This window comes from Oratosquilla oratoria, chromosome 42 (assembly GCF_046742065.1).
Source record: "Oratosquilla oratoria isolate Oo_2021 chromosome 42, ASM4674206v1, whole genome shotgun sequence".
NCBI lineage: Eukaryota > Metazoa > Arthropoda > Malacostraca > Stomatopoda > Squillidae > Oratosquilla > Oratosquilla oratoria.
The window spans coordinates 5,332,913-5,356,411 of NC_134818.1; the positions used below are offsets into that span (position 1 = coordinate 5,332,913).

Sequence of the window (23,499 nt, forward strand, 5' to 3'; positions counted from 1 at the left end):
GAGGTCTCAGCAAGGGAGTGCCCCAACTTTGGTCTTCTCATCAGGGTCTTACTCGCCTTTCCTATCAGCAGTGCCAAAGTGGAGAGAGGATTCAGTACAGTGCTCCGAATGAAGACAGACTGGAGATGTAGATTAAGTGCTGCTCGCACTTTAGATCATCTCATGAGAATCAGCATTGAGGGACCGTCTGCCATTGACTTTAATCCACAAAGTGCTGTCAAGAATTTCTTCATTACATCTCTCAAACTAAATGTGCAACCCTACCAAAGTGGCAGCAGCAAGTGGCCATATCCAATTGATTACTAAATGTGAAGTACAGTACAGTTACACCCACATTGGTATACATTTGTTGTCATTGTGTGCTATAAATTTGCACTGCAATTGCACATACAAATTGCTCTTAAAGTTTATCCAAATGCTACATAAAAATTTTGTATAACAGTTATTCTGTGCAAATATTTGGCTGAAATTATTCCCTGTATATGTATTTATTTACAATTTTTTTTATTTTCCGGGAAAAGAGCTATGCTCGTAGGGACCCGCAGTTGTATCTTTCCGCATCCAGTTCTTTCTTAAAGTTGTGTATAGTTTTAGCACTCACTGTTTTCTCTTTCAAATTATTCCATGTATCTATCACTTTGTGGAAAGCTATTTTTCAAATCTATTCTGTAACTGTCCTCCTCAAGTTTCTTCCCATGTCCCCTTGTATTTCTTCTGTCCCATTTAAGTAGATCCTCCTTGTCAAGGATTTCCATCCCTTTCATAATTCTATAGATGGTTATCAAATTGTCTTTCACTTCTTTGCTCCAGAGTTAATAAATTTAGTTTGACCAAATTTTGTTTGTATGTCAACATGCTAAGTGTTGGTGCCATCTTTGTTAGTGCTCTTAGAATTATTTCTAGTTTTTTGTACTGGATGTCCATAGTGACACTGCATACTCTAATTTTGGTCTTATCAGTGTAACTAGTATTTTCTTACAATTTCCTTGTCCATGTAGTCAAAGGCCACTTTCATTGATCTTATTAAGTTGTAGGTTTCTCCAACTATTTTGTTTACGTGTTTGTCTGATGTCATGTAATTTGAAATGATTACTCCTTTTTCTCTTTCTGAGTTTACTTTTGTAACTTTTTTTATCCAATTTTGTATTGACTGGATATTCTATTTTTGCTTTTTCCAAATTCCATTATACAACAATTTGTAATGTTGAAATTCACTTCGTTCTTTTTACTCCAATTCCAGACTTGTCCAGATCTCCCTGAAAAGATTTGCAGTCTTTTCATTTGTATGTATAATATATATATACATACATTTTTCTCTCTTCTTATAATTTACTGATATGTGATATGTTTTCCATATCTCTTTTTGGTTGAAGGACATGGAGACTTATGAGAAGAAGAAACGCATCGGAAAGGGTACCTTTGGGGAAGCCTGGCTTGTCCGTAGCAAGTACTCTGGACGCAGGTAGGTCAACAGATGAAGTTGGTAGGTAAATTTACTTGTTGGAGGTTGAGTAATGTCAGTAAGTAGATGTAAATACTTTCCTAATCTTGTGACTTTCCCCTTTTTTTCTCCTCATCCCCTTTCCCTATTCCCTTTTTTCCCCATTCCCTTTCCCCGTTGCCCTTCCCTCTTTCACTTCTTTATTACATTTCATATCTCTTCTTTTCCCTCTTCCCTTACCCCCTTTCTATCCCCCTTCCTTTTCAGTCTCCTTTCCCCCATCATTCCATGACCCCCCCCCCCCCCAAGCATATTTAGTAATTTTGGGGTATGAGGAGGCCAATAAACTGGCCAAATAGGTAGCAATTAGGATCACTCCTTCCAACCCTATTCCATTTTGTGACATGTACACCTCTATACAGGTGACAGTTCTTGCCATCTAGATGGCAGAATAGTAGGTGTGAGGCTTTGATAACAATAAAGATGGGGGAGGTAACCCCTCTTGTTTTCTGTCTGTGAACATGTGCAAGGATGATGCTCAGACTGCACTGACCTGTCTTAGGACAGATCACACATCTCACAGGTACTCATGTTCGTAGAGAACTCTGCCCTTTTAGCCTTTACAGCACCAGCCCCTGTGACGGTGTGGCACTTTGATGCAGCGGAGGGTCTTGTGTGCTGCAATGAGGACCTGGGTGATGGCAGTGGTGTGGAATATCGACCTCAGTAGGCTCAACCATGCTGCTAAGGCCAATTCTGTGCAGCCAGGCTAAGACTGATCCGCTACTCACCTTTTCCTGTATTTCAGCTATTCTCATCTTTCACTGTGAAGTTTGACTTCAGTTGATGACCATGACTTTAATAAGGAAAATTACTTTGTCCCTAGAACTAGGTAATAAATAGGTAATCCCCCACCCTTTTTTGTGAATTTCTGTTCCTTATCCTCTTACCCAGTTCTACACTTCTTATCTTTCTTTCATAATTACCAGGAAAGTTCTGGTAGCTTGATGCCTTCCAAGCTAGCTACATGTTTGAACCCAGTCAAGTGGGGATGTAAACCACAAGGTCCCTACTCTCTGCAAGGGCCAAAAGCTTGACGACTGGGGAATGCATGTTTGCGAAGGAGGTATCAGGCTGCTGACTTTCCTTCACCTCTTCCAGTGCACATACAAGGTGACTGTGCCTGCCCCATTCTTTATGGAACCAAACTTTTGAGGACAAATTTCCAGGTTGACAAAGCTCATCTTAGCTCGGTTCTGAGGCCCTGTACATGTAAATGAACATCCTTTGTTTTTCTGGTCCTATGGGGAACTAGTTCCTTTACCTCTCAAGGCATTGGGAGGCCACAGTATCTAATTTCCATGCTCATCCCCTGACTTACTTTTAAATATGGCCACAACTTATGGAGAAAGTGGTATTTCTGCTGCAATAAACAGCTCTGCACCTGTTTCTCCACTCCCAGATCCACCTGATCCTCTGGATAAATCTGGACCTGACTTAGGTTCCTCTCCCAGCATGGCCAAAAATAAAGGTCATGCCATACTGCTTGTGAGAAATATCCCCGTAGAAGACAATTATGATATCCCTACTTCCTCTCTTGCCACAATTGGGAAGATTGATGCTATCTACATGAACAGCAATATGTCTTGTACAACATGGGAAGCTTGGATATAGTTTCCTAAATGGGATGATTCTCTCAAAGCTGAAAATGGTATTAAGAATATGAATATTTGTGGTCAGAAAGTACTAGGAACGCTGACTCCCATTGCTCCTAAAAAGGTTTATGTATACATATCTGCTCATTTTGCCCCTCAAGTAGAACAACAAGACAGATGCCCTGGGCCCAGATAATATACACTATGACATGACACAACACCTGTGATTTGATTTCATAAAATACCTTCTGGAATATTTTATGTCTACCTGCATAACAAAACCAGAATCTATTTGGTTGTAATGCACCTTTCTCAGGTACGTGATAAAGGAGATTCGCTTAGGAGATATGCCAAAGGAGGACATAGAGAAATCCTACATGGAGGCGTCCATACTCAGGAGGTGCAAGCACAACAACATCATCCGCTACAAGGAAGTCTTCATCCTCCCCCACCCGAAGACATTGTGCATCGTTATGGAATATGCTGATGGAGGTGTGAGAAAAGTTGAGCCTCTTCTTAATATAAATATATTTCTGATATACATATTGTGCATGTATATTTACCAAAGGTCTCTCCCTATTATAAAGACAGGGTGGCACTGTTAACTCACATACCCAGCACAAACCCATTAAAACCATTCAATGCCCTCCATCATCTTGGCACCCAGACCCTGTCGCACAGCTCAAGTTTAAGTCAATGCATCTTGACATAGCACTTCCACAATATGTATTCATAAGCGCATGTTCACATGTTCATTTACTTAGCATTCTATAGGATAAGAGCCATGCCCCCTATGGTCAGTTGTGACCATCCCACATTACTTGACTTCATTATTCCTTCGTCCAAACTAAAAGTGCATGGTGCAAATGACCTGGGAGAATTTCGGCCTTGCAGTGGCCTCCCTGGTGACCTGGACCCTGCATAAGATCTTGGCCTCCCGATTAGATGGAATGCCAATTCATGAATGTTGGGAAGCTCTCCAGCCTGTGGACAGCTGCCTGACAAATGTGACTTTGCTGACAGGCCTGATCCAGAAGGCCAGAGATGGGATATCCCAATTTTCCGTGGGCTTCCTGGACGTGAGAAAGGCCTTAAAGATTGTGTCTTGCGAGACAGTTGTCAGAGCCATGGAGCAACTTGTACTCAGGGACGAGGTCACCACAATTGTGGTGTTGGACAGGGTAACCCCTTGTCTCCCCTGCTGTTCAATGCAGTGATAGATGAGGTAGTAGGCTAGCTTATCCAGGTTGGCAATCAGGGGGCCAGTGTCTTTCCTATCTTGCTTTCGCAGACAATCTGCCAAATATCACTAATGTTTTCATGAAAGAAATGCATAAATACTGAAATTTTGTGTTATGCATCCATGGGTGAATTTTTTTTAGTGATTTTGACATAGGTGTACGTAATAGGCAAAAAAGTGAACTTAGAGTAGACCTAGAGCAATGAAACTTACAGTGTTGCCGAATGGTGGGTGATCATTTTGCATCGAGTAACTTGATACACCAAAAATGATTAATTTTCTTGTTTTTTCACAGCAGTACCCCCCTCTCCCAAGGCATTTACTTGCTTCTCTCGATCTGCATTCTACCTCCATCTCTACTCCTCCCTTTCAACAACAATAATAAATCAATATACATCATTGTTTTGTGATGACCCTGGGCAAACTTGCCTTCCATGAGGTAAAACTTCAACCAGGAACCTCTCCTATACATTATAGTCCTTATAGATTACATCCTCAGAAAAGAAAGCCGATGCAGGAGGGCTACTACCTGTTGAACCATAGATTAGCCACCCCCAATTACTCTCCGTGGTCATCCCCTTGTCTACTTGTGCCCAAGGAGGATGGACAGCGTCATTTCTGTATGGACTACTGTCAGGTTAACTCCATTATGATCCCAGATGCCTACGTACTCCCAAGCCATTGTTCACCCCAAGAAGGCCAACATCTCTGCCATTATTGAGTACCCTGCCCCAACTACCCAGAAGGTCCCAAGGCATTTTTTGGGGGATGGGAGGATACTACAGGAGATCTTGTCCAAACTTCTCCGATGCCACTCAACCACTCGCCAGGATGATGAGTGGTTCTATACTATTCACCTGGATGTAAGACTGCCATAACTTCTTCAATCAGCTCGGGACCTTCCTCACCTAGGACCCTGTCCTGCTCTCCCCTGACTTTACAAAACCCTTCATACTACACACTGATGCCAGTGACCAAGCTGTGGGAGCTGCCCTCCTTCAGCAGAAGGAAGGTGCACTATATTTCATCACCTACCACTCTGCAAAACTTGACTCTCATCAGTGCAGATATTCCACCATTGAAAAAAGTTACTAGCCATAATCTCTGCCATCAAAAAACTTGAGTGCTACCTACAACCCAGCCGTGCTCCATTGCAAGTCTACACAGATCATAACCCCCTATCATCCCAGGATTGCAACAAGTTTTCAAACCAGTAACTACTGTAATGGTCCCTGTATCTCCAACCATATGACCTCAGCACCAATCATATAAAAAGCTCTGACAACCTAGCTGACACACTTGGCTGCCTCTAACAACACCTTCAAGACAAAGTCAAACTTATTCTACACCTACTGGCTCTGGCGCTTGGCCTTCAAGCCAAAAATTCCATAAATCAATTCCTTATACTACACCACCATGAATCACCAAACCTTTGATTGGTTTTCCCAAACCACCTCATTGCTTCAAGGTTTTTACTACACCCATTCAAATGATCAAACCGCTGACCCATCGCTAAGTTTCCCCTAATCACCTTGTATGCTAAATAGCTACTCAAAGCCAACTACAGCTGTTCAAACCCTGCTAGGCTTCTAAGCATACAAATACCACACACGGCCAGGTGGAAAGCTGTCTCAACTCGTCTATGGTTGGAAATGTTTCCTTCCTCCCAAGTGATCAAGAAACCAATACTCCCAAACAGTAACTTAATTCTTGTGTGGTGTATTTTGATTCATCACAGTTACTAGGGTTACTTCATATCTTACAGTTTATACTCTTATTTATTAAGGAATGTTAATTGCTACTTGTTTCTTGTATTTTGTTTTTAGGTGTAAGGGACTAATGATTAATGTTAAACTATATTGTGTTTACTTAAGACATTACACCTTTTGTAAGGTCAACTCTTGCCCTAAACTAATTCAGAGTGGTTCAATACAAAATGTATGTGCTTGTATGCAATTTCTTGAGATATATGCTCATTTATGTATGAATGTTGGGCATATATTGTATGTATATTTTCATCTCTTGTAATATTCCCCACAGGAGACCTGTCTGGCATCATAAAGGCAGCATGTGTCAATGGCGAGACATTTGAGGAGAAAAGGATCCTTTATTGGTTCATCCAGCTCACATTTGCAGTCCAGTATCTCCATAACAACGACATTCTTCATCGAGGTAAAGTTCGTTCAAGCATAAATGCACTGAAACACTTGCCCATGCATGACACACACAGAAGCGATAAAACAAAGGAAGCTAACAAGGAAGCTTGGAATGACTATGCAAGAATTTGCAGGGAGGAAGAAAGCAATTTTGAAAGAGGTGTAGTAGAAAAATGCAAAGATGAACCAAAACTGTTTTACAGGTTCATAAATGGTAATTGAAACACTTGAAGAAATCACCAAGTTAATAGTAGATGGTGAGGTCTTTGAGGAGGCCTCAGCTCAGGCAGAAATAATGAATGAAGGCTTCCAATCGGTCATCACAAAAGAGCACAACTTTTTTGAGAAAAACAAAGAGCAAAAAGCCTTCGATATATAATCCTGGACAGTCCCCCAAATTACAACCTCATGGGTGTGTTTTGAGGAGAGAGAGATGGGCAAAAGGATTGCAAATAATAGATTGCTCATCAGTTAGTCAAGTTTTTATTATGAATAAAATAGATCAATATAAGAGATGGGTTTCTTCAAAGACAGGTAACCAAAAGTGAGAAAATCGTTATTTGTTATTACTAATTACTTTCCTATACTTTCAGCCAATGCAACAATAAACACAACTGTATGCTGCACTACTGAAAGGCAGGCTTCACATAAATTGTATGCTAAATAACACATTCCCTAACTAATACATCTTATGATAAATATTACCATTGAGAGTTCAGGAATGGAAATAATCAAGGCTGAACAGTTCATCACTTTACTACCTAAGGAACTTAGGCAGGTATGCAACGAGACAGCAAGCAAGGCTGTAGAGACAGGAAGGGGAGGGAGTTGTACCCCGTAGGTCAGAACAGGAGGGAGAGAGCCAAGCTGTGGCCTTTTATAGGTCGCAAAATGGGGCATGGCTTTGTAAGTTGGAATTTGTAGGATAGGGACAGGAGTGGCTGATGTACATGAATTTTCCTTGCTTGGGTCATGATATGTTTATATATATATATATATATATATATATATATATAATATACACATACATATACCAAGGCTATTTCCCCCTTACAAGGGAGGTAGCCAAAAAGAAAAAGGCAAGAAATCACTCCCACCCATTCCAACCCCCATCACACTCCACTCCCCTCCATCCTCTTCCCTCCCTCTTATCTTGGCACCTCCTGGATGACGGGTCATCCCTGTATCTTGCCCACTACCCTGGGTCAGAAGCAGTGTTGCAAGGCCGCTTCATTAAATCGGCGACCCACCCTCTCCGTCCCCCCATGTATAAAAGGAGAAGACGGGGAGAAATCCCTTCAGGCTGCATCAAATTTTGCTCACACATACTACCTCACCCCCATCCCCCCACCCATTACACTTCATGCATCACAACATCATCCATATACAACCATTCTCCATTCACCCCTGTCTTCTGTCCTCTCCCGTCCTTCCTTAACAGACATTCCCCTCTTCCCCAAAGCCCCCTTCACCCCATCCATCCATCTCATCCTAGGATGTCCCCTCATGTTCACTCCCTCCACATCTGCCTTCCATATCTCTTTTACTAGTCTTTCTTCACTCATTCTTTCCATGTGTCCAAACCATCCTAATACTCTTTCATCAACCCTATCTCCCAACTCCCTTTCCACCCCTGTTCTCCTCCTCACCTCCTCATTTCTCACTCTATCTAGCCTAGTATCCCCCATCATACTTCTCAGACACCTCATCTCAAACACATTCAAACTCCTTCTCTCTTCCTCTCTTCCTCTCTCATGTTCCATGTTTCTGCCTCATACAGTGCTGTTGGTACAATCACTCCTTCATTGCGAGATACAAAGGCGGTACACCACGAGCATAGTTCCCCTTCCCACAAAATACAACTAGGTAAATACAGTCTCCTCTTGGCATCCATTCCCAAATGTCTATTCCTCATTACACTTTTTAATCCACCAAGACATTTACTCGCTTCTTTCAATCTACATTCTACCTCCACTCCACCTTTTCCTGCCACATTTGCACCCAAGTATCTAAAACTATCCACTTCCTCCGGTTGCTCTCCCTTAATGTTCACTTCCAGTCTGCTGCCATTTTCACCCCTTGTATATCTCATCACCTTACTTTTACCCACATTTATCTTCAGCTTTCTTCTTTCACACACTCCCAAACTGTCACCAACTTCCTCAATCCCTCCTCCGATCCTGCCACAAGCGCAGTGTCGTCTGCAAACAACAGCTGGCTCACCTCCCACTTTCTTCCATTTTCTTTAACCATCTCCAATCCCTGATCCACCACCCTTGCATTTAATATATAATGTACATAAAAGATGGTTATCAGGAACTACTATCATAATACAAGTCAGTAGCATAGAAATAGTCTGACAATAATAGAACATAGTAGTTCATTGTCTTCCCTGTGTGACATAGGGGAGAGGCAGGACATCAATGTCAGCTGTTGTGGGGTTATGGGTTTCCAGTCGATGAAGTTGAAGGTAACAAATGTCAATATTATCCTCCATCACTAGATCTGAAAACCCAAAACATCTTCCTGACGACATCCAACCTGATTAAGTTAGGTGACTTTGGTATCGCCCGGTTCCTGCGCAACAAGGAGGACCTGGCAACGACGGCCATCGGTACCCCCTATTACCTTTCCCCTGAGATCTGCCGCAGGTGAGTCATGACTTCACACAGGATCTTGGTCTGAAGCTGCCTTAGTAGGAAAGATGAACACCTGACATATCCCCAATTGATGAAATCCCAGTCTGCATAGCAGACAAAACCCCAATAGGAAAATTGGGAGGGGGACATAATGTAATATAACCTAACCTATCGATTGGGGTATTGTCTATTCACCAGGAAAGATATGACAGTTTCATCATCTCATGTCTGCTTTTACTAACAAAATGTAAAAAATCTCAAACATGAAACAGAGGGCAATAGAATCAATAATTAACTAAAAGAAAATGAGATATTCAATTGAAATTTAGTTAAAGGAGATATTATCACAACTGTTGCCTTGAGTTTTACTGACTGGAAACCCACAGACCCTCATTGCAACAATCCTCAGGCTTTTCCATTGAACTTCCTTGAGTAAAGGAGTAGTTGCTGGTTGTTGTGAGCTTGTCTTGTGTGAAAAGGTGGAGGAAATGCAGTTAATATAGATAGAATATCCTAGAGCCCAGCCCAGAGATTGAGTGTCAATGTCTTGAGCTCATACCTCCCAATAGATGTGATGGTGTTCAGCTTTAAATATAGGCAATAGGGTGATGATTATCTGACATCCATCTTGCAGGTCCACCATTTGCAGGTACTCATCATAGGTTCCATAAGATTGCTTAAGGTGAAATATAAAACAGAAAATAGGTCATATGAAAAGAATGAACAAGTTTGAAGTAAACATATACAACAGAACAGAAAGTAAATTAACAAAACCAGTAGATAAAGTTAATACAGATGATGATGTTGAAGCAGTTTTGCCATAGAATAAGTTGCTGACCAGGAATTCTGTACACATTTCAGGCAACCCTACAACCACAAGTCTGATATGTGGGCCCTGGGCTGCATCCTGTACGAAATGTGTGCCTTCAGTCACCCCTTTGAGGCTGATAACTTTGATTCTCTCATGGTCACCATCATCACAGCGGCCTACAAACCTCTGCCCAAGTGCGTTGCTGTGCCTCTGGACACGCGAATGGTCATCATTCCTCAGTTTCCCCACATTCCCTTGAACTGGACCTCCCTTCCATAGGCCAGGCTTATCCTGGCCAAGCCTTACCCCAGGCCCACCCCTATCCCAGCCCAGCCCAGCCCAGCCCAGCCCAGCCCAGCCCAGCCCATGCTTGCCTGTGGCTCCTCCTTGCCCCTGCCATGGTCGGGGTGGGAGACCTTCCTTCCTTCCTTAAGGCCTTTCTTTCTTTAGACTTTATTTGACCCACCCCCTCAATCTTTGGCTCCCCTTACCCCTGCCTTCCTTACCCTTGGTCCACCTTTACCCCCCCCCCCTCCCTTTCTCTGTTTTTCTTCTTCCTCTTCTTCTCCTTTCTTTTGTCTTCTTTCTTTCGTCTTCTTTCTTTCTTCTTCTTTCATCTTTCGTCTTTCGTCTTCTTTCTTCTTTCGTCTTTCATCTTCCTTCTTTCATCTTTCTTCCTTCTTCTTCCTTCTTCTTTCTTCTTCCTTCTTCTTTCTTCTTCTTTCTTCTTCTTCCTTCTTCTTCTCCTTCCTCCTCCTTCTTCTTCTTCCTTCTTCTTCTTCCTTCTTCTTCCTCCTCCTTCTTCCTCCTCCTTCTTCCTTCTTCTTCCTTCTTCTTCTTCCTTCTTCTTCTTCTCCTCCCCCTTAACCCCTAACTGTCTCATCCATGCTCCCCCTCCATTCCTTTACTGGTTACATCATACCTGCTTTCCCTCAGTACCCTAATTTTAGCTTGTCTTAACACAGACTGTGGGGTATGTGTGTGTATTTTCCTAGTTTTGAGTGTGTGTGCATTGGGGGGGGGGGTTCAGTGTGCAAGAATTACCATCCTACTAAAGTTTAGTAACTAAACAAAAGTTCTTCCATAGGTCCTGGTCAGCACTCGTTCATGACCTTATCAGTGTTCTACTGAGGACGACTGCTGAGCGGAGACCTTCAGCGGATCAGCTCCTCCTGATCCCAGCCCTGAAACCTCTCGTTGAAAAATACCTCAAGGTGAGGAATTAGGTTTTCCATTTCCCTCTCATTCTCATTTTCTTAGTTTCTTTTTATTTCTTCCCCTCTTTCTTTATACTCCTTTTTCGCTGTCTATCTCTATATCTCTCTAGCTCTCTATGTCTATCTGTCTCTATCTTCATCATTCTCTCTTCTCTCTTTCTCTGTTCTTTTCCCATCCTCTTTTCCTTCCTGTCATTCTCCCTGCCTTTTCTTTTCTCAACCATTTATTTATTTTTTTTTTTTGTCAATTGTATCAATTCATTCTTGTATTGTTTCATTATTTCATGATTCCATTATTTCATTATGCCATTGTTTATCTTTCCATCTTTCTCAGTGCCTCTCTCTCTCTCTCTCTCTCTCTCTCTCTCTCTCTCTGTCTCTCTCTGTCTCTCTCTCTCTCTGTCTCATCCTCTTTAGGTATCTCTCTCTGTCCCATTGCCCACTTGTCTCTCTCTTTTGTCTATGTTTGTCTGTCTGTCTTTCTCTGCTTCTGGTGTTGGATTGAAAAAATAGGTGCTTCTGGTGTTGGATAGATAAAAGCACCCATGGTGCCAAACACTAGATCAAAACGGTATGTGGTCCAGCATACCCGCACATTTTTTCAGTGTAGTCTGGTGTTTATCAGACCGAAATTTATTAAATGGTTAACAGCCTTTAAAGGGGTCAAATCCACTGACCCTCCCTGTTGTTTTCGCAGGTCCACCAGAGCTTGATAGATTTTGCAGAGAAGAACAGCAATAATCACCGACGGCATCACACCATTCACTGCGAGTAAGTCTTACAAGTCGCTCGTCCTTGTCTTGGTAGAATCATCTGGCACGTATAACATTAACATAATGCACTTGCACACACATGTACACAAGCATGCACAAATTCACAATTACAAATGCACAGACATGAATGCAAAGGTACAAAAGTACACACATGATTGTACATCCACAAAGGTATGGACACATACCAAAAGATGGACTCGCATGAAGGCATGGACACAGGGTTTAAATGTAGGGTTGCTATGAATATATGATCTAAAGTTTGCCCTCCACCATCAACCACCCATCATGGAGCCCAACATGGTGAGACTGAAATTTGGGCATACCACTTCACCCAACAGTCCTAGGGATCATAAGAGAGTATATGCACTCATCACCTTGGCACGAGGGGGAGATGGCCAGACTGTACAGTGTGCACTCAAGAAGTAGCTGCTTGACTCAGGGCGTGCCCAACACAAATATTCAATCAGGTAGCTCAAACCATTTGCCTCTGAGCCAGGGGTTGACACTCGAACTGTCCTGAACAGAGGACCAAATAGGTATGCTCCTAGTCCCTGGGGGTGGTGGGGGGACCCCAGTGCAAATACGGTACTTGGATGTTACTCAACATCCAGGACTCTCATTTCCAGGGCCTGTAGGGATGCCACATATGGCTAACAGATGAGCTAGTGATCCATTACATGAGAACATAAGAATGAAGGAGACTACAAGAGACCATATGGCCCACACCAGGCAGTTCCATGTCCATTACCATGGTGTTGTATAGCTACTGGCTTGCAAAGATTTTATCTGCCCTTATAATGGCTTTTAGTTTCCTCCTTGCGAGTGTCCAACACACCATCCTCATTGGCAGGTGACCAGTGAGGGAGCCAGTTAGTCACCGACAGTCCACCCATGTGGCAGGTAGTACTGAGTCATGTGGTACTTGCCTTGTGTCCAAGTTGATGCTTTGAATCTATGGTCTTGATTCAAACAGTTCCTACAATTCAAAGGCCAGACGATGATACTTTGCCCTATTTTTATGGGTTTATTCAACCTCTTGGATATCGAAAGTGATCATGTACAAAACTTGTTTATTTTTACAAATAAAAAAAAAAAAATTGTAGTAAAGTTGGGTGTGAACAGAATGCGATCGCATGAGTCGGAGAGAGCTCAAAATGCTCACACGTCGTCTTATACCACAGCCGCACAACACCAGTGCCAGGCACAGGTGCCAATGTAAAATAACCTAACGGCAGAGTTTGGGAGAGTATGTGATAGAAGAAAGCTAAAGATAAATGTGGGTAAAAGTAAGGTGATGAGATGTACAAGGGGTGAAAGTGGCAGTAGACTGGAAGTGAACATTAAGGGAGAGCGACTGGAGGAAGTGGATAGTTTTAGATACTTGGGTGCAAGTGTAGCAGGAAAAGGTGGAGTGAAGGTGGAGGTAGAATGTAGATTGAGAGAAGCGAGTAAATGCCTTGGTGGTTTAAAGAGTGTAATGAGAAATAGACATTTGAGAGAATGGATGCGAAGAGGAGACTGTATGAAGGAGTGATTGTGCCAACAGCACTGTATGGGGCAGAAACGTGGAACATAAGAGAAGAAGAGAGAAGGAGTTTGAATGTGTTTGAGATGAGGTGTCTGAGAAGTATGGTGGGGGTTACTAGGCTAGATAGAGTGAGAAATGAGGAGGTGAGGAGGAGAACAGGGGTGAAAAAGGATTTGGGAGAGAGGGTTGATGAAAGAATATTAGGATGGTTTGGACACATGGAAAGAATGAGTGAAGAAAGACTAGTAAAAGAGGTATGGAAGGGCAGATGTGGAGGGAGTGAACATGAGGGGACGTCCTAGGATGAGGTGGATGGATGGGGTGAAGGGGGCTTTGGGGAAGAGGGGAATGTCTGTTGAGGAAGGAAGGGAGAGGACGGAAGACAGAGGTGAGTGGAGAAAGGTTGTATATGGATGATGTTGTGACTGCATGAGGAGGAATTGGCGGGGGGGTGGGGGGTGGGGTAGTATGTGTGAGTAAATTTTGACGCAGCCCGAAGGGATTTCTCCCCGTCCTCTCCTTATATGCAAAGGGGGACGGAGAGGGGGGGTCGCCGATTAAATGAAGCGGCCTTGCTGTGGATGTACTGTGTCTTGCGACACTGCTTCTGACCCAGGGCGGTGGGCAGGGTTCAGGGATGACCCGTTCATCAAGGAGGTGCTCAGATGAGAGGAAGGGTGGGAGGGGTGTGGAGTGTATTTTAGGGATGAAATGGGTGGGAGTGTTTTTATGCCTTTCCTTTTGTGGCTACCTCCCTTGGAAGGGGGAAAAAGCCTTGGTATATGTATGTATGTATGTATCTCTATTTGCCTGGCTTCACACAATTTACTTACCCCTTTATGTGTGAAGAAGGCTCACAAAATACCAATCTTTTAAATATCTAAAACAAGGAGGAATACAATCAACAAAAGTGAATACTTTGTGTCACCATCTTGTTAACATGTCCTCTGACCTCTTAAGGGCAAGAGGCCCCAATTGTGTAGTCCTCTGCTGTTGGCTGGCAAATCTATAACTTGAACAACCTATGTAATTTACTTGTGCCCCCGTCTTCTCCTTTTATGCATGGGGGGACGGAGAGTTGGGGTCACCGATTTAATGAAGTGCCCTTGCTGTGGATGTGCTGTGCCTTGCAACACTGCCTCTGACCCAGGGCAGTGGACAAGGTGGAGGGGAATGGAGTGTATCTAGGGATGGAATGGGTGGGAATGATTTTATGCCTTTTTCTTTTTGGCTACCTCCCTTGAAATGGGGAAAAGGCCTTGGTACATGTATGATTGTACATTATGTATGTACAATCAAACATCTTTCTAACTACATTTTAGGTAATCCAACATTGTATTCAGTTTACTTTAGGAGGCAGGTGCCTGTGGCCCTTGCTAAGATGTGGCTCATCACCATACCCACACCCTTTGTGTTGGTGATGCCTGCGTCCTTTGTCAGTTACGCATCATGGAATATCACATCACTAAATGGGATAGAATGCATTGAAAGAGATGATTACAGATGGCAGGGCTTTAAGAGGTCATGGAAGTAAATTAAGCAAGACCACATGTCAAAAGAATGTGAAGAAATACTTTTCCATATAGATGTATTAATATGTGGAATAGTTTAGAAGGTGGTATAGCTAAGTCTCTAACAATCCACAAGTTCAAACCTAAATATGATAATTGGTAATCAAAGATATTGATAAGTTGGAACCGTACATGAATTTAAGTCGAGGCATGTTAGAAAATTAGAGAATAGGAAACGGGACCCAACAAGCATAGCTCTTTACCTGTATACTTCAATTAGGTAAATACACACACACATACAGCGTGCAGTTAAATACAGTAGCTGTTGGTATGCTGGATAAAATATTTGTATACTGTAGTTTTCATTGTAGAAATTACAATGTATAGCATCTTTTATTTCCAAGAAAGACACTCTTTACTGCAAGGCATACAAACAATTTACCTACATTGTATTTAGAATTTGAGAAAAAACAGTATATCTGCACACATTTTCATTATCGTTATTTACTACTGATGATGGTATCCTGATGTGTCCACAGGTGCAGAGAACTCGAGGATAAAGCATGTATCGAAAAGGTAGGACACAAAATGCTGTTTGTATTTCAACGTTTCTCCCTTTACCTCCTGTTCTTTCATTCTCCTTCCCCATTTGTTTTCTTCCCCACCATTCCTTCTCCCCATTTGTCCCCCCCACCCCCTTGGGTTAGGTTTCCCTAACCTGCTGTGAGTGTGGTGGAAAGAGGTACCAGCATGGTTAAGTTAAACAATACAGAAATGTTTACTGTTTTTATTATTTTGAATTGCCATGACTGGCCAGTACAAAAGGTGAACGCCAACTGCCCTCAGGCGTAAGCCAGGGGCCTGGCACAGGGTAAGGGTACGACATACTGACCTACATCTGGCACCCTATTGCCAGGTGGAACTTGTAGATAGAACAGCACAGAGATATATATGTATAACATAAAGACATAATAAGGGAAGGGAAACTCGTATAAATGAGGAACTTGCATGCAAAATTATTAGGTGTAACATTATACAAAATTCATGAATGCTTATGCAATATAGATATGGCACCAGCAGGGGGGGCTTGCATGTTGCAATGATGGGCCTGGACAATGGAAGCAGGGTGGTAATCTCTACCCCAGTAGGTGGAGTAAATATTAATGAAAATATTATATATTTCTAAAGCAATTTTGAAATATAACTGCAAAACATGAAATTTTAAGAAATGTGGAAATGTTAGAAGAAGCTTGTCACCTGATGAATCATTTAGATGCTATTTCACATTTGATGTGGCCATATCAGCTTTAGATGGTTATAAAGCTACAAAAGCTGGTGTTGTGGAAGATATGTTTGGTCCATTCAGTCTGTTGGACTACAGATATTTACAGGATGAGGATGGGGATAATTGAAACAGAATCAACAGAAAGATGAAAATCCCATTATGGCATGTAGCTTCATACAAAGATGATCCAAAGAACCTGATCAAAGCTTGGGAAACCTTGGAGGAGCAAGTTGGCTCTATCCCATAGGGCAACCTGAAAAGATATGGTAGAAATCAGTTCATCAAAGCTCTCCATAAAAGTCGAGCCTTATTATTATAATTTTCACACCAGAGCAGTAATGTAATAGGTGGAATTACTTTCCCCAAAATTTTCAATACAGCAAGAGGGGTTATCTATAACCAAGACCTTCATAATTTTTGTGAACAAGAGATTTTGCTTCATTGCCCAGACAATGTATTAGAAGTTAAGAAAATTAAGAGCAATGATAATGCTATTCCATTTTTGCCTGACTACATTAAAATGAGTAATATATCATTTCATAATAGAAAATACAAGATGAGACCCATACAGTGCCGTAATTATTTTGAGTTTAGGCATGTCAAACAGCATTGTAAGAATCATGCTTTTACATGATTTGAGTGAAGTTTGTGAGAAGGATAGGTATTGTTTTCACTGCATTGGGAATCACTCCCATAATGAGCAACAAAGTGTAAATATATAAATTTGAAGAAAGTCTAGTAAAAGAGGTGTGGAAGGAATGAAAATGAGGGGGCAACCTAGGATGAGATGGATGGGGTGAAAGGGGCATTGGGAAAGAGGAGAATGTCTGTTGAGGAAGTAGGGGAGAGGACAGAAGATAGGGGTGAATGGAGAATGGTTGTGTATGATGATGCTCTGATGCATGAGGGAGAGTAGGTGGGGGATGCAAAGGGTGAGGGAGTATGTGTGACAAATTAATTGATGCAGCCCAGGGACGGAGAACGGGGGGAGGGGGGTTGCCAATTTAATGAAGTTACCTTGATGTGGATGTGTTGTCTTGCGACACTGTTTCTGACCGAGGGCAGTGGGCAAGATGCAGGAATGACTTGTCATCCAGGAGGTGCCAAGATAAGAGGGAGGGAAGGGGGTGGATGGTGTAATGATGCGCCACTGGTCAAAACCATACTGGCTGTCGCACAACTTGAGCTTGGTTTTTATACTCGCTGTAGTTGGCAAGCATAGTTCACAAAGACGTCCTGACCAGCCGGCAGCCAGCCCATCAGGAACTCTGAAAGTTGTCCGGGTTCCCACCAGCCTCCTTTAAAAGGCTGGCGCCCAGCCAAGACGAGCAGTTCTCCCCTGGGCACAACTCCAAGCAGCAGTTCTCTTCAGCAAGCAGCAATCTCTCCGGCAAGCTGCCTCGGGACCAGTTTTCTCCTGCAAGCCGCCTCGGGACCAGTTTTCTCCTGCAGGCCGCCTCAGGACCAGTTCTCCCCAGTAAGATGCCTCAGGAACCTGATCTCTCCAGCATGTCTCCTCATTCTCTCCTGTGGCCCTTCGCTCTTGACCAAGCTGCTTGATGAGGCCCTCACTAGGGACCTTCCCTCTACGAGCCCTCATCCATGACCTCCAAGAATATTAACAATTAAATCTTAGAGTTAGTGTTATAATAGTCTCATTTCCTTGGCTTGTCCATACCAAACCAAACCACAACAATGGAAGTGGAGTATGTTGGGGATGGAATGGGTGGGAGTGATTTTTATGCCTTTGTTTTTTTTATTTTTTTTTTTTTTTTTTTTTTTTTTGTTTTTTTTATTTTTTTTATTTTTTTTTTTTTTTTTTTTTTACTCTACCTTGTTTTTTGGCTACCTCCCTTGTAAGGTATATGTATCTACATACACACACATGCTAAAGTGGAGGGAGGAAGAAGAAGCAAGGGACATGGTACAGAGGGAGGGACAGTGTGTAAGTATGCTCGTCTATAAGTCGAAATCTTAGGGAATTTTTTTTAGGCCAAAACCTAGTGGTCGACCTATACCCAAGTAATAATCTTGTTAGGTTGAAATCCAGACATGACAAGAAAGGCTAGGAAGAACTCTTACCTTTTCTTTATGTTCAGAAATCAAAATATTTACCTACTAGTTACTACCAGTAAACAATAGGGACAAAATACACGGTACATACCGAAACATGTGAAATTCCTTCTAGATACGGTAACCCCATACTGTGGTTTTACCCGTTTGTTAAAATTCTTAGCACAGGCGAGCTTATTATATCATGTATACTATTATAGTACCCATAGTTGTTTAAAAAATAATAAAATGCTGTGATATTCTCAATTTAGCTTTCTAAATGGTATATATTATTGTTACCATTACCAGAACAATGCATGGATCTCGCCATCACAAAAACAAACTGTTCAGTATTACCAACTGAAAACACTGTTCAGTATTACCAACTTGTTACTGTTACCAGATATTTTACCATAGGGTAGCAGAAAAAATGTAAGGCATATATTTTTTTTTAATTTATTGACGAATACAAAAGTTTTTGTGCATTAAATGTAAACATAATTTTTTTGTATTAACTGTGATGCAAAAGAAAAGTACATATTCTCCAAGTGAAACAATATCATATCCATGAATATGGTACCCTACATACGGTACAGCTATAGGGACCTGTGCGATTTCAAGTTTATTTATGAAGATGCATAAATTTTTTGTTGATAAATCTAAAATATTAACTTTGTCAATTAAAATTTAAGCAAAAGAAAAACATTCTCTAATTGAATTGACAGTGACACATGGTATAATCCTAAATATTTTAACTAAAATCCACCAAAATCGATTTCCTTGCTGTCGTCATTTTCACCACCAAACAGCTCCTCCCACTCACTTCTGTGTAGAGTATCGTCATATGGATCAACTTCATCAGCCATAGGAACATCAACATCATCTTCCTCCTCCACATTATCATTAGCCTGATCATCCCACAGCAAGTCATCTTCAGATCCATCAAGAGCATTCGAAATCCCTCATTTCTTAAAAGATTTCACCACAACTTCTGGTTTGATTTTATCCCCTGCCTCTACAATCCATTCACACACTGTTGCTAGTGCTGGAGCTTGTATGTTGCCTCCCTTTGTATAAGTTTTCTCTCCTTCTATCATCCAGTTGCTCCACTTCACTCGCATTGCATCTTTGAATGGTTTGTTTATGCAAACATCTAAAGATTGAACAAGACTAGTTAAGCCACCAGGAATCACAGCTACATCAGTGTTTTCCTTCCTAATTGCATCAGTAACACCCTCAACAAGATGAGACCGAAACATATCCCACACAAGAAGACTTTTTTCTTTGTGCAGTCCCCCTGGTCGTAAGTTCCAGACTTTTTCCTGCCATATTTGTATGCCTGCTTCGTCCATCCATCCTTTCTCGTGTACATGAATGATAACGCCTTTTGGAAACTTTTGTTTTGGGAGTGTTTTCCTCATAAATATCACCATAGGCATCAGCTTTGTGCCGTCTGCCATACATGTTAGCACAATTGTGAATCTTGACTTTTCGTGTCCAGTAGTTTTAATTAAAATTGTTTTTTCACCAACAATACTCACTGTTCGACTGACTGGCATATCAAAATTCATGGGTGTTTCATCCATGTTTCCAATGCATGAAAGTCTATAAGCATTCTTCTACCAGTGTTAGATTACAAACCTATGAAATTAAATTAACTTTTCATCCCGTTCTTACAGAAGTTGCTGTGATATTTTTGTTTTCTGTCTTTGCACAAAATTGTATCTCTTCATAAATCTTGTACACCAACCATGGCTTGCCTTAAAATTTGTAATCCCTTGTTTCCTTGCTAATTTTAAGGCAAAAATTCTAATCGATCCTCGGGAAACAGCATATTCATTCTGTCGGTTTTCACTAACAAACTTTGCCACTTCAACTTCCAACTGTGGCCACTTGTTACACTTTCCTCTGTTAGCACACTTATTTTTCGGCATTTGCATAAGTTTTGCAGAGAGCTTCCTCCAGTCTCTAACATTCTTTTCGGATATGCCAAATTTCCTTGCTGCTGCACAGTTGTTGATAAGTTCTGCATCTTCAATCACTTGGAGCTTGAACTTTGCTGTGAACTTGTTTCTTTTCGAGTCCATGCTGACAGAGAACATGGGTCTGGTGTGTCTTTGTAACAAGACCCATTTTAAAATACCAACAGTAGCCTACTATAGGTCACTCCCAGTGGTGTCGGATCAGTCACGCACAGTTGAGATTACAAGACTACTCTGAGACACTGTTGGTTAAAATTGTTTCTAACGAAACATGCCTAGTCAGTTATTCTGTATACCATACATTACTTGGTAATCTGTTCAAGTTTTTCACTCTGCTGAAATGGCAACTTCAGTGAAACTTTATTAAATATTAAAATCAGTGAAGTTGAAAAAAAAAACATAAACCAAAATACATCAGAATTAATGAAGTGAAAAAAACATAAAAATCAATTGCTATACCAGGCAAGCCATACCACTTCAAAGCATTAAGACAGTGGAATGCTCACAGCACCAAAACAAAAACAAGCCACTCGACCTGTACATGAGGTATATGGAAAATTCCAGATTTTTTGGCCAAAAATGGGGGGTCAACCTTTACACAAGATCAACCTATAGGCGAGTATATACGGTAGTAGGGGAGGGATGAGGAATAGAGGAGGAGGAGGGTAATGGGTGAGGAAAGGGAATTAGAAAGGGCGGAGGAGAGAGGTGAAGTGAAGGGGGAAGGAGGAGAGGGAGGGATGAAAGAAGGTGGAGGAAGAGGAGGGATAAGGTTTAGGGGGGTACCTCAGGCAACTTATCTCGGTGTTTTTGTCTATGCCAACTATACATTGGAAAAGAAGGGAGACGCATTCAGCATGACAAGGGGTGGGGGCATCGGAGATGTAGGAGTAGGGGAGAGGGAAAAGGAGGCGTGGGGAGGGATGAGTGAAAGAGGAGGAGGGCGGGGAGGAGAAGGTGGACCACAATGCTTCAGTGATTTGTCAATGTGAATTACATGTTGGCAGTTCAGTTGGACACTTAGCATAACAAGGGTCTTTAGAAATGTGCACATTTGGCTTGAATCCAAGCATCTGATCCTAAATTTCCTGATTCTCCAGTCGCTAGTGCCACTAGAAATTCGCTACATCAAGCAGGACCTCCCCAACCTTCCAGCCTGTCTCGTCCGGGATCGTTGTAACTCCGATTCTATCTTCGAGCGACCCCAAGCCTCCTTCAGGAGTCCTCAACCCAGATTGGCCCACTTGGTAAGCCCTTCTTCTTGCAGAAGAAGGATCTGGTCCACTGAAGACACCTTGAGCTCGTCAAATGATGAACATGTTTCTCAGGACCAGTGTGTCACTGTTAGGACTCCGTCGAGGGCATCTCCTGCCACGGTGTGTAGCCCATCGCTGGAAAGCAGTGTCTTTTCTTCTCCAGATGCTTTGAGACCGAATTAACTATTTTGCTATGGGAAAACGTAAGTGTCATAGCCTCCAGACTTGGCTGAATTTCATGTACTGAAATCTGAAATTTCTTTGTCTCCTACTTTAGTTTGAGGCCTTAGAAGGATTATGGCTCAAGAAATGGATATTTAAAAACTTGTTGGATAAACTGGACTTTAAATGACTAGGAAAATTTGTATTTGTTAATTTTTTGATGCTTCATCATAAAAGACTCACAAAATGACTGAAAATTTAAAACCTGTTTTCCTGCATTTCTTTTAGCAATCAAACTAATGTTTGTGGAATTGAACTCGGAAGATAGGTGAAAAAAAAAGGACTTGGTATTGAAATTCAAAATGTAAATACTTCATAAATTACAGGAATTACCCAGGTTCATCTCTAATCAAATTTCTGTGAAGACCCTAATCCTTCAATTTTTTTTATAGATATTCCAATAAACTAAAATTATGTTTTGTATACACACTTTTTTTTCATATGACCTATTTGAGTTGGGTGAGGTGCAGTTGTCCTTCTGGTAACCCAGTACTACTTGCAATATCGGCAGGTCAAAAGTGACTCGAATGAATTCCACAGGTTTCACATTAGTAAAAATTATATGTTGGACACAAAAAATATATATATAAATAATATGTAATCCAAAGGGAAGATGAGCCCTTTAAGAGTTCGTAGTCATCCAGTTCAATCAGGTCCCTAACCCAAGTCTGACGTGCGTGAAGCTCCTGTGGGGCCTGATATCAGGAGTCACGAAATCCAAGTGGCATGTCGGTGCTGTGTTTGCACTGAGGCGCCCTCCTCCTTGGGGTAAGCAATACGCCTGTCCAGGCCCCTATTCAGGGCAGGACTGTTGCCCATCCTGGCTTGGAGAGTCAAATTGGCTAAGCTGCCCAACAACATGCATATACCAAAGGCTTTCTTCCCCCATACACGGGAGGTAGCCAAAAACACACGGGCATAGAAACCACTCCCACCCATTCCATCCCCTACATACTCCACTCCCCTCTACCCTCTTCCCTCCCTCTTTTCTTGGCACCTCCTGGATGATGGGTCATCCCAGCATCTTGTCCACTCCCCTGGGTTAGAAGCAGTGTCGCAAGACACAACACATCCACAGCAAGGCTGCTTCATTAATTTGGTGACCCCCCCCCTCTCTGTCTCCTCATGTAGAAAAGAAGACTGGGAGAAATCACTTGGGGGTAGACCCCCCCTCCTTAAATGGTGTGGGTGGGTTTGCAGTCTCCCCTCACCAAGTGAACAACCAGGATGACAGAAATGAGGCACAGGCACAGCCACATCAAATGAGGGCTGGGGTGAGCTTTTGGCATACTGTCCGTAATGCTGCTCAGAACATTCTTTTCTTTTCCAAGTATAATCAGTAACTATTATCACTGGAGGAATTTCTCATGCTGTATATATATATATAGCTACCTCTTTTGTAAGGAGGAAAAACCCTTGGTATATGTGTATATATATATATATATGTTAGATTTAAGGTAAATAATACTATTGGTAATATGTTGAGACATTTTAATGTTTCTAATTTTCTTACAATATTCATCTTTATTTTCTACAATATTTCCAGACATTAATTCGGATGTTGGCACATTTGTCAATTTCATCAATCTGTCTCAATTATACTCAATAGACATATCCAGTGAGAATCTATATGAATATTTTTATAGATACATTCCTCTATCAGAATATCGTTCCTAATAGAAAATCTGCAGAACTGTCGCTCTTACATTATATTCCATGATTCTGTTTGGT

The 23,499-nt window shown here is 41.8% G+C and overlaps 1 protein-coding gene across 5 annotated transcripts in view; it reads left to right on the forward strand.

The window, feature by feature from the left end:
- Positions 1-22,191, forward strand: part of LOC143021790 (serine/threonine-protein kinase Nek5-like) — a 24,274-nt gene extending 2,083 nt beyond the window's left edge. For 2 of the 5 annotated variants that reach the window (XM_076179520.1, XM_076179521.1), the window contains 9 exons: positions 1,374-1,462; positions 3,413-3,588; positions 6,377-6,508; positions 8,996-9,143; positions 9,993-10,136; positions 11,030-11,156; positions 11,857-11,930; positions 15,511-15,547; positions 21,391-22,191. In XM_076179520.1, coding sequence (XP_076035635.1) covers positions 1,374-1,462; positions 3,413-3,588; positions 6,377-6,508; positions 8,996-9,143; positions 9,993-10,136; positions 11,030-11,156; positions 11,857-11,930; positions 15,511-15,547; positions 21,391-21,729 — 1,266 coding nt within the window. In that variant the 3' untranslated portion in view covers positions 21,730-22,191. The remainder of the gene's footprint in view (positions 1-1,373; positions 1,463-3,412; positions 3,589-6,376; positions 6,509-8,995; positions 9,144-9,992; positions 10,137-11,029; positions 11,157-11,856; positions 11,931-15,510; positions 15,548-21,390) is intronic. The other 3 variants (XM_076179525.1, XM_076179526.1, XM_076179524.1) reach the window with 2 other exon arrangements.
- Positions 22,192-23,499: the final 1,308 nt, after the last annotated feature.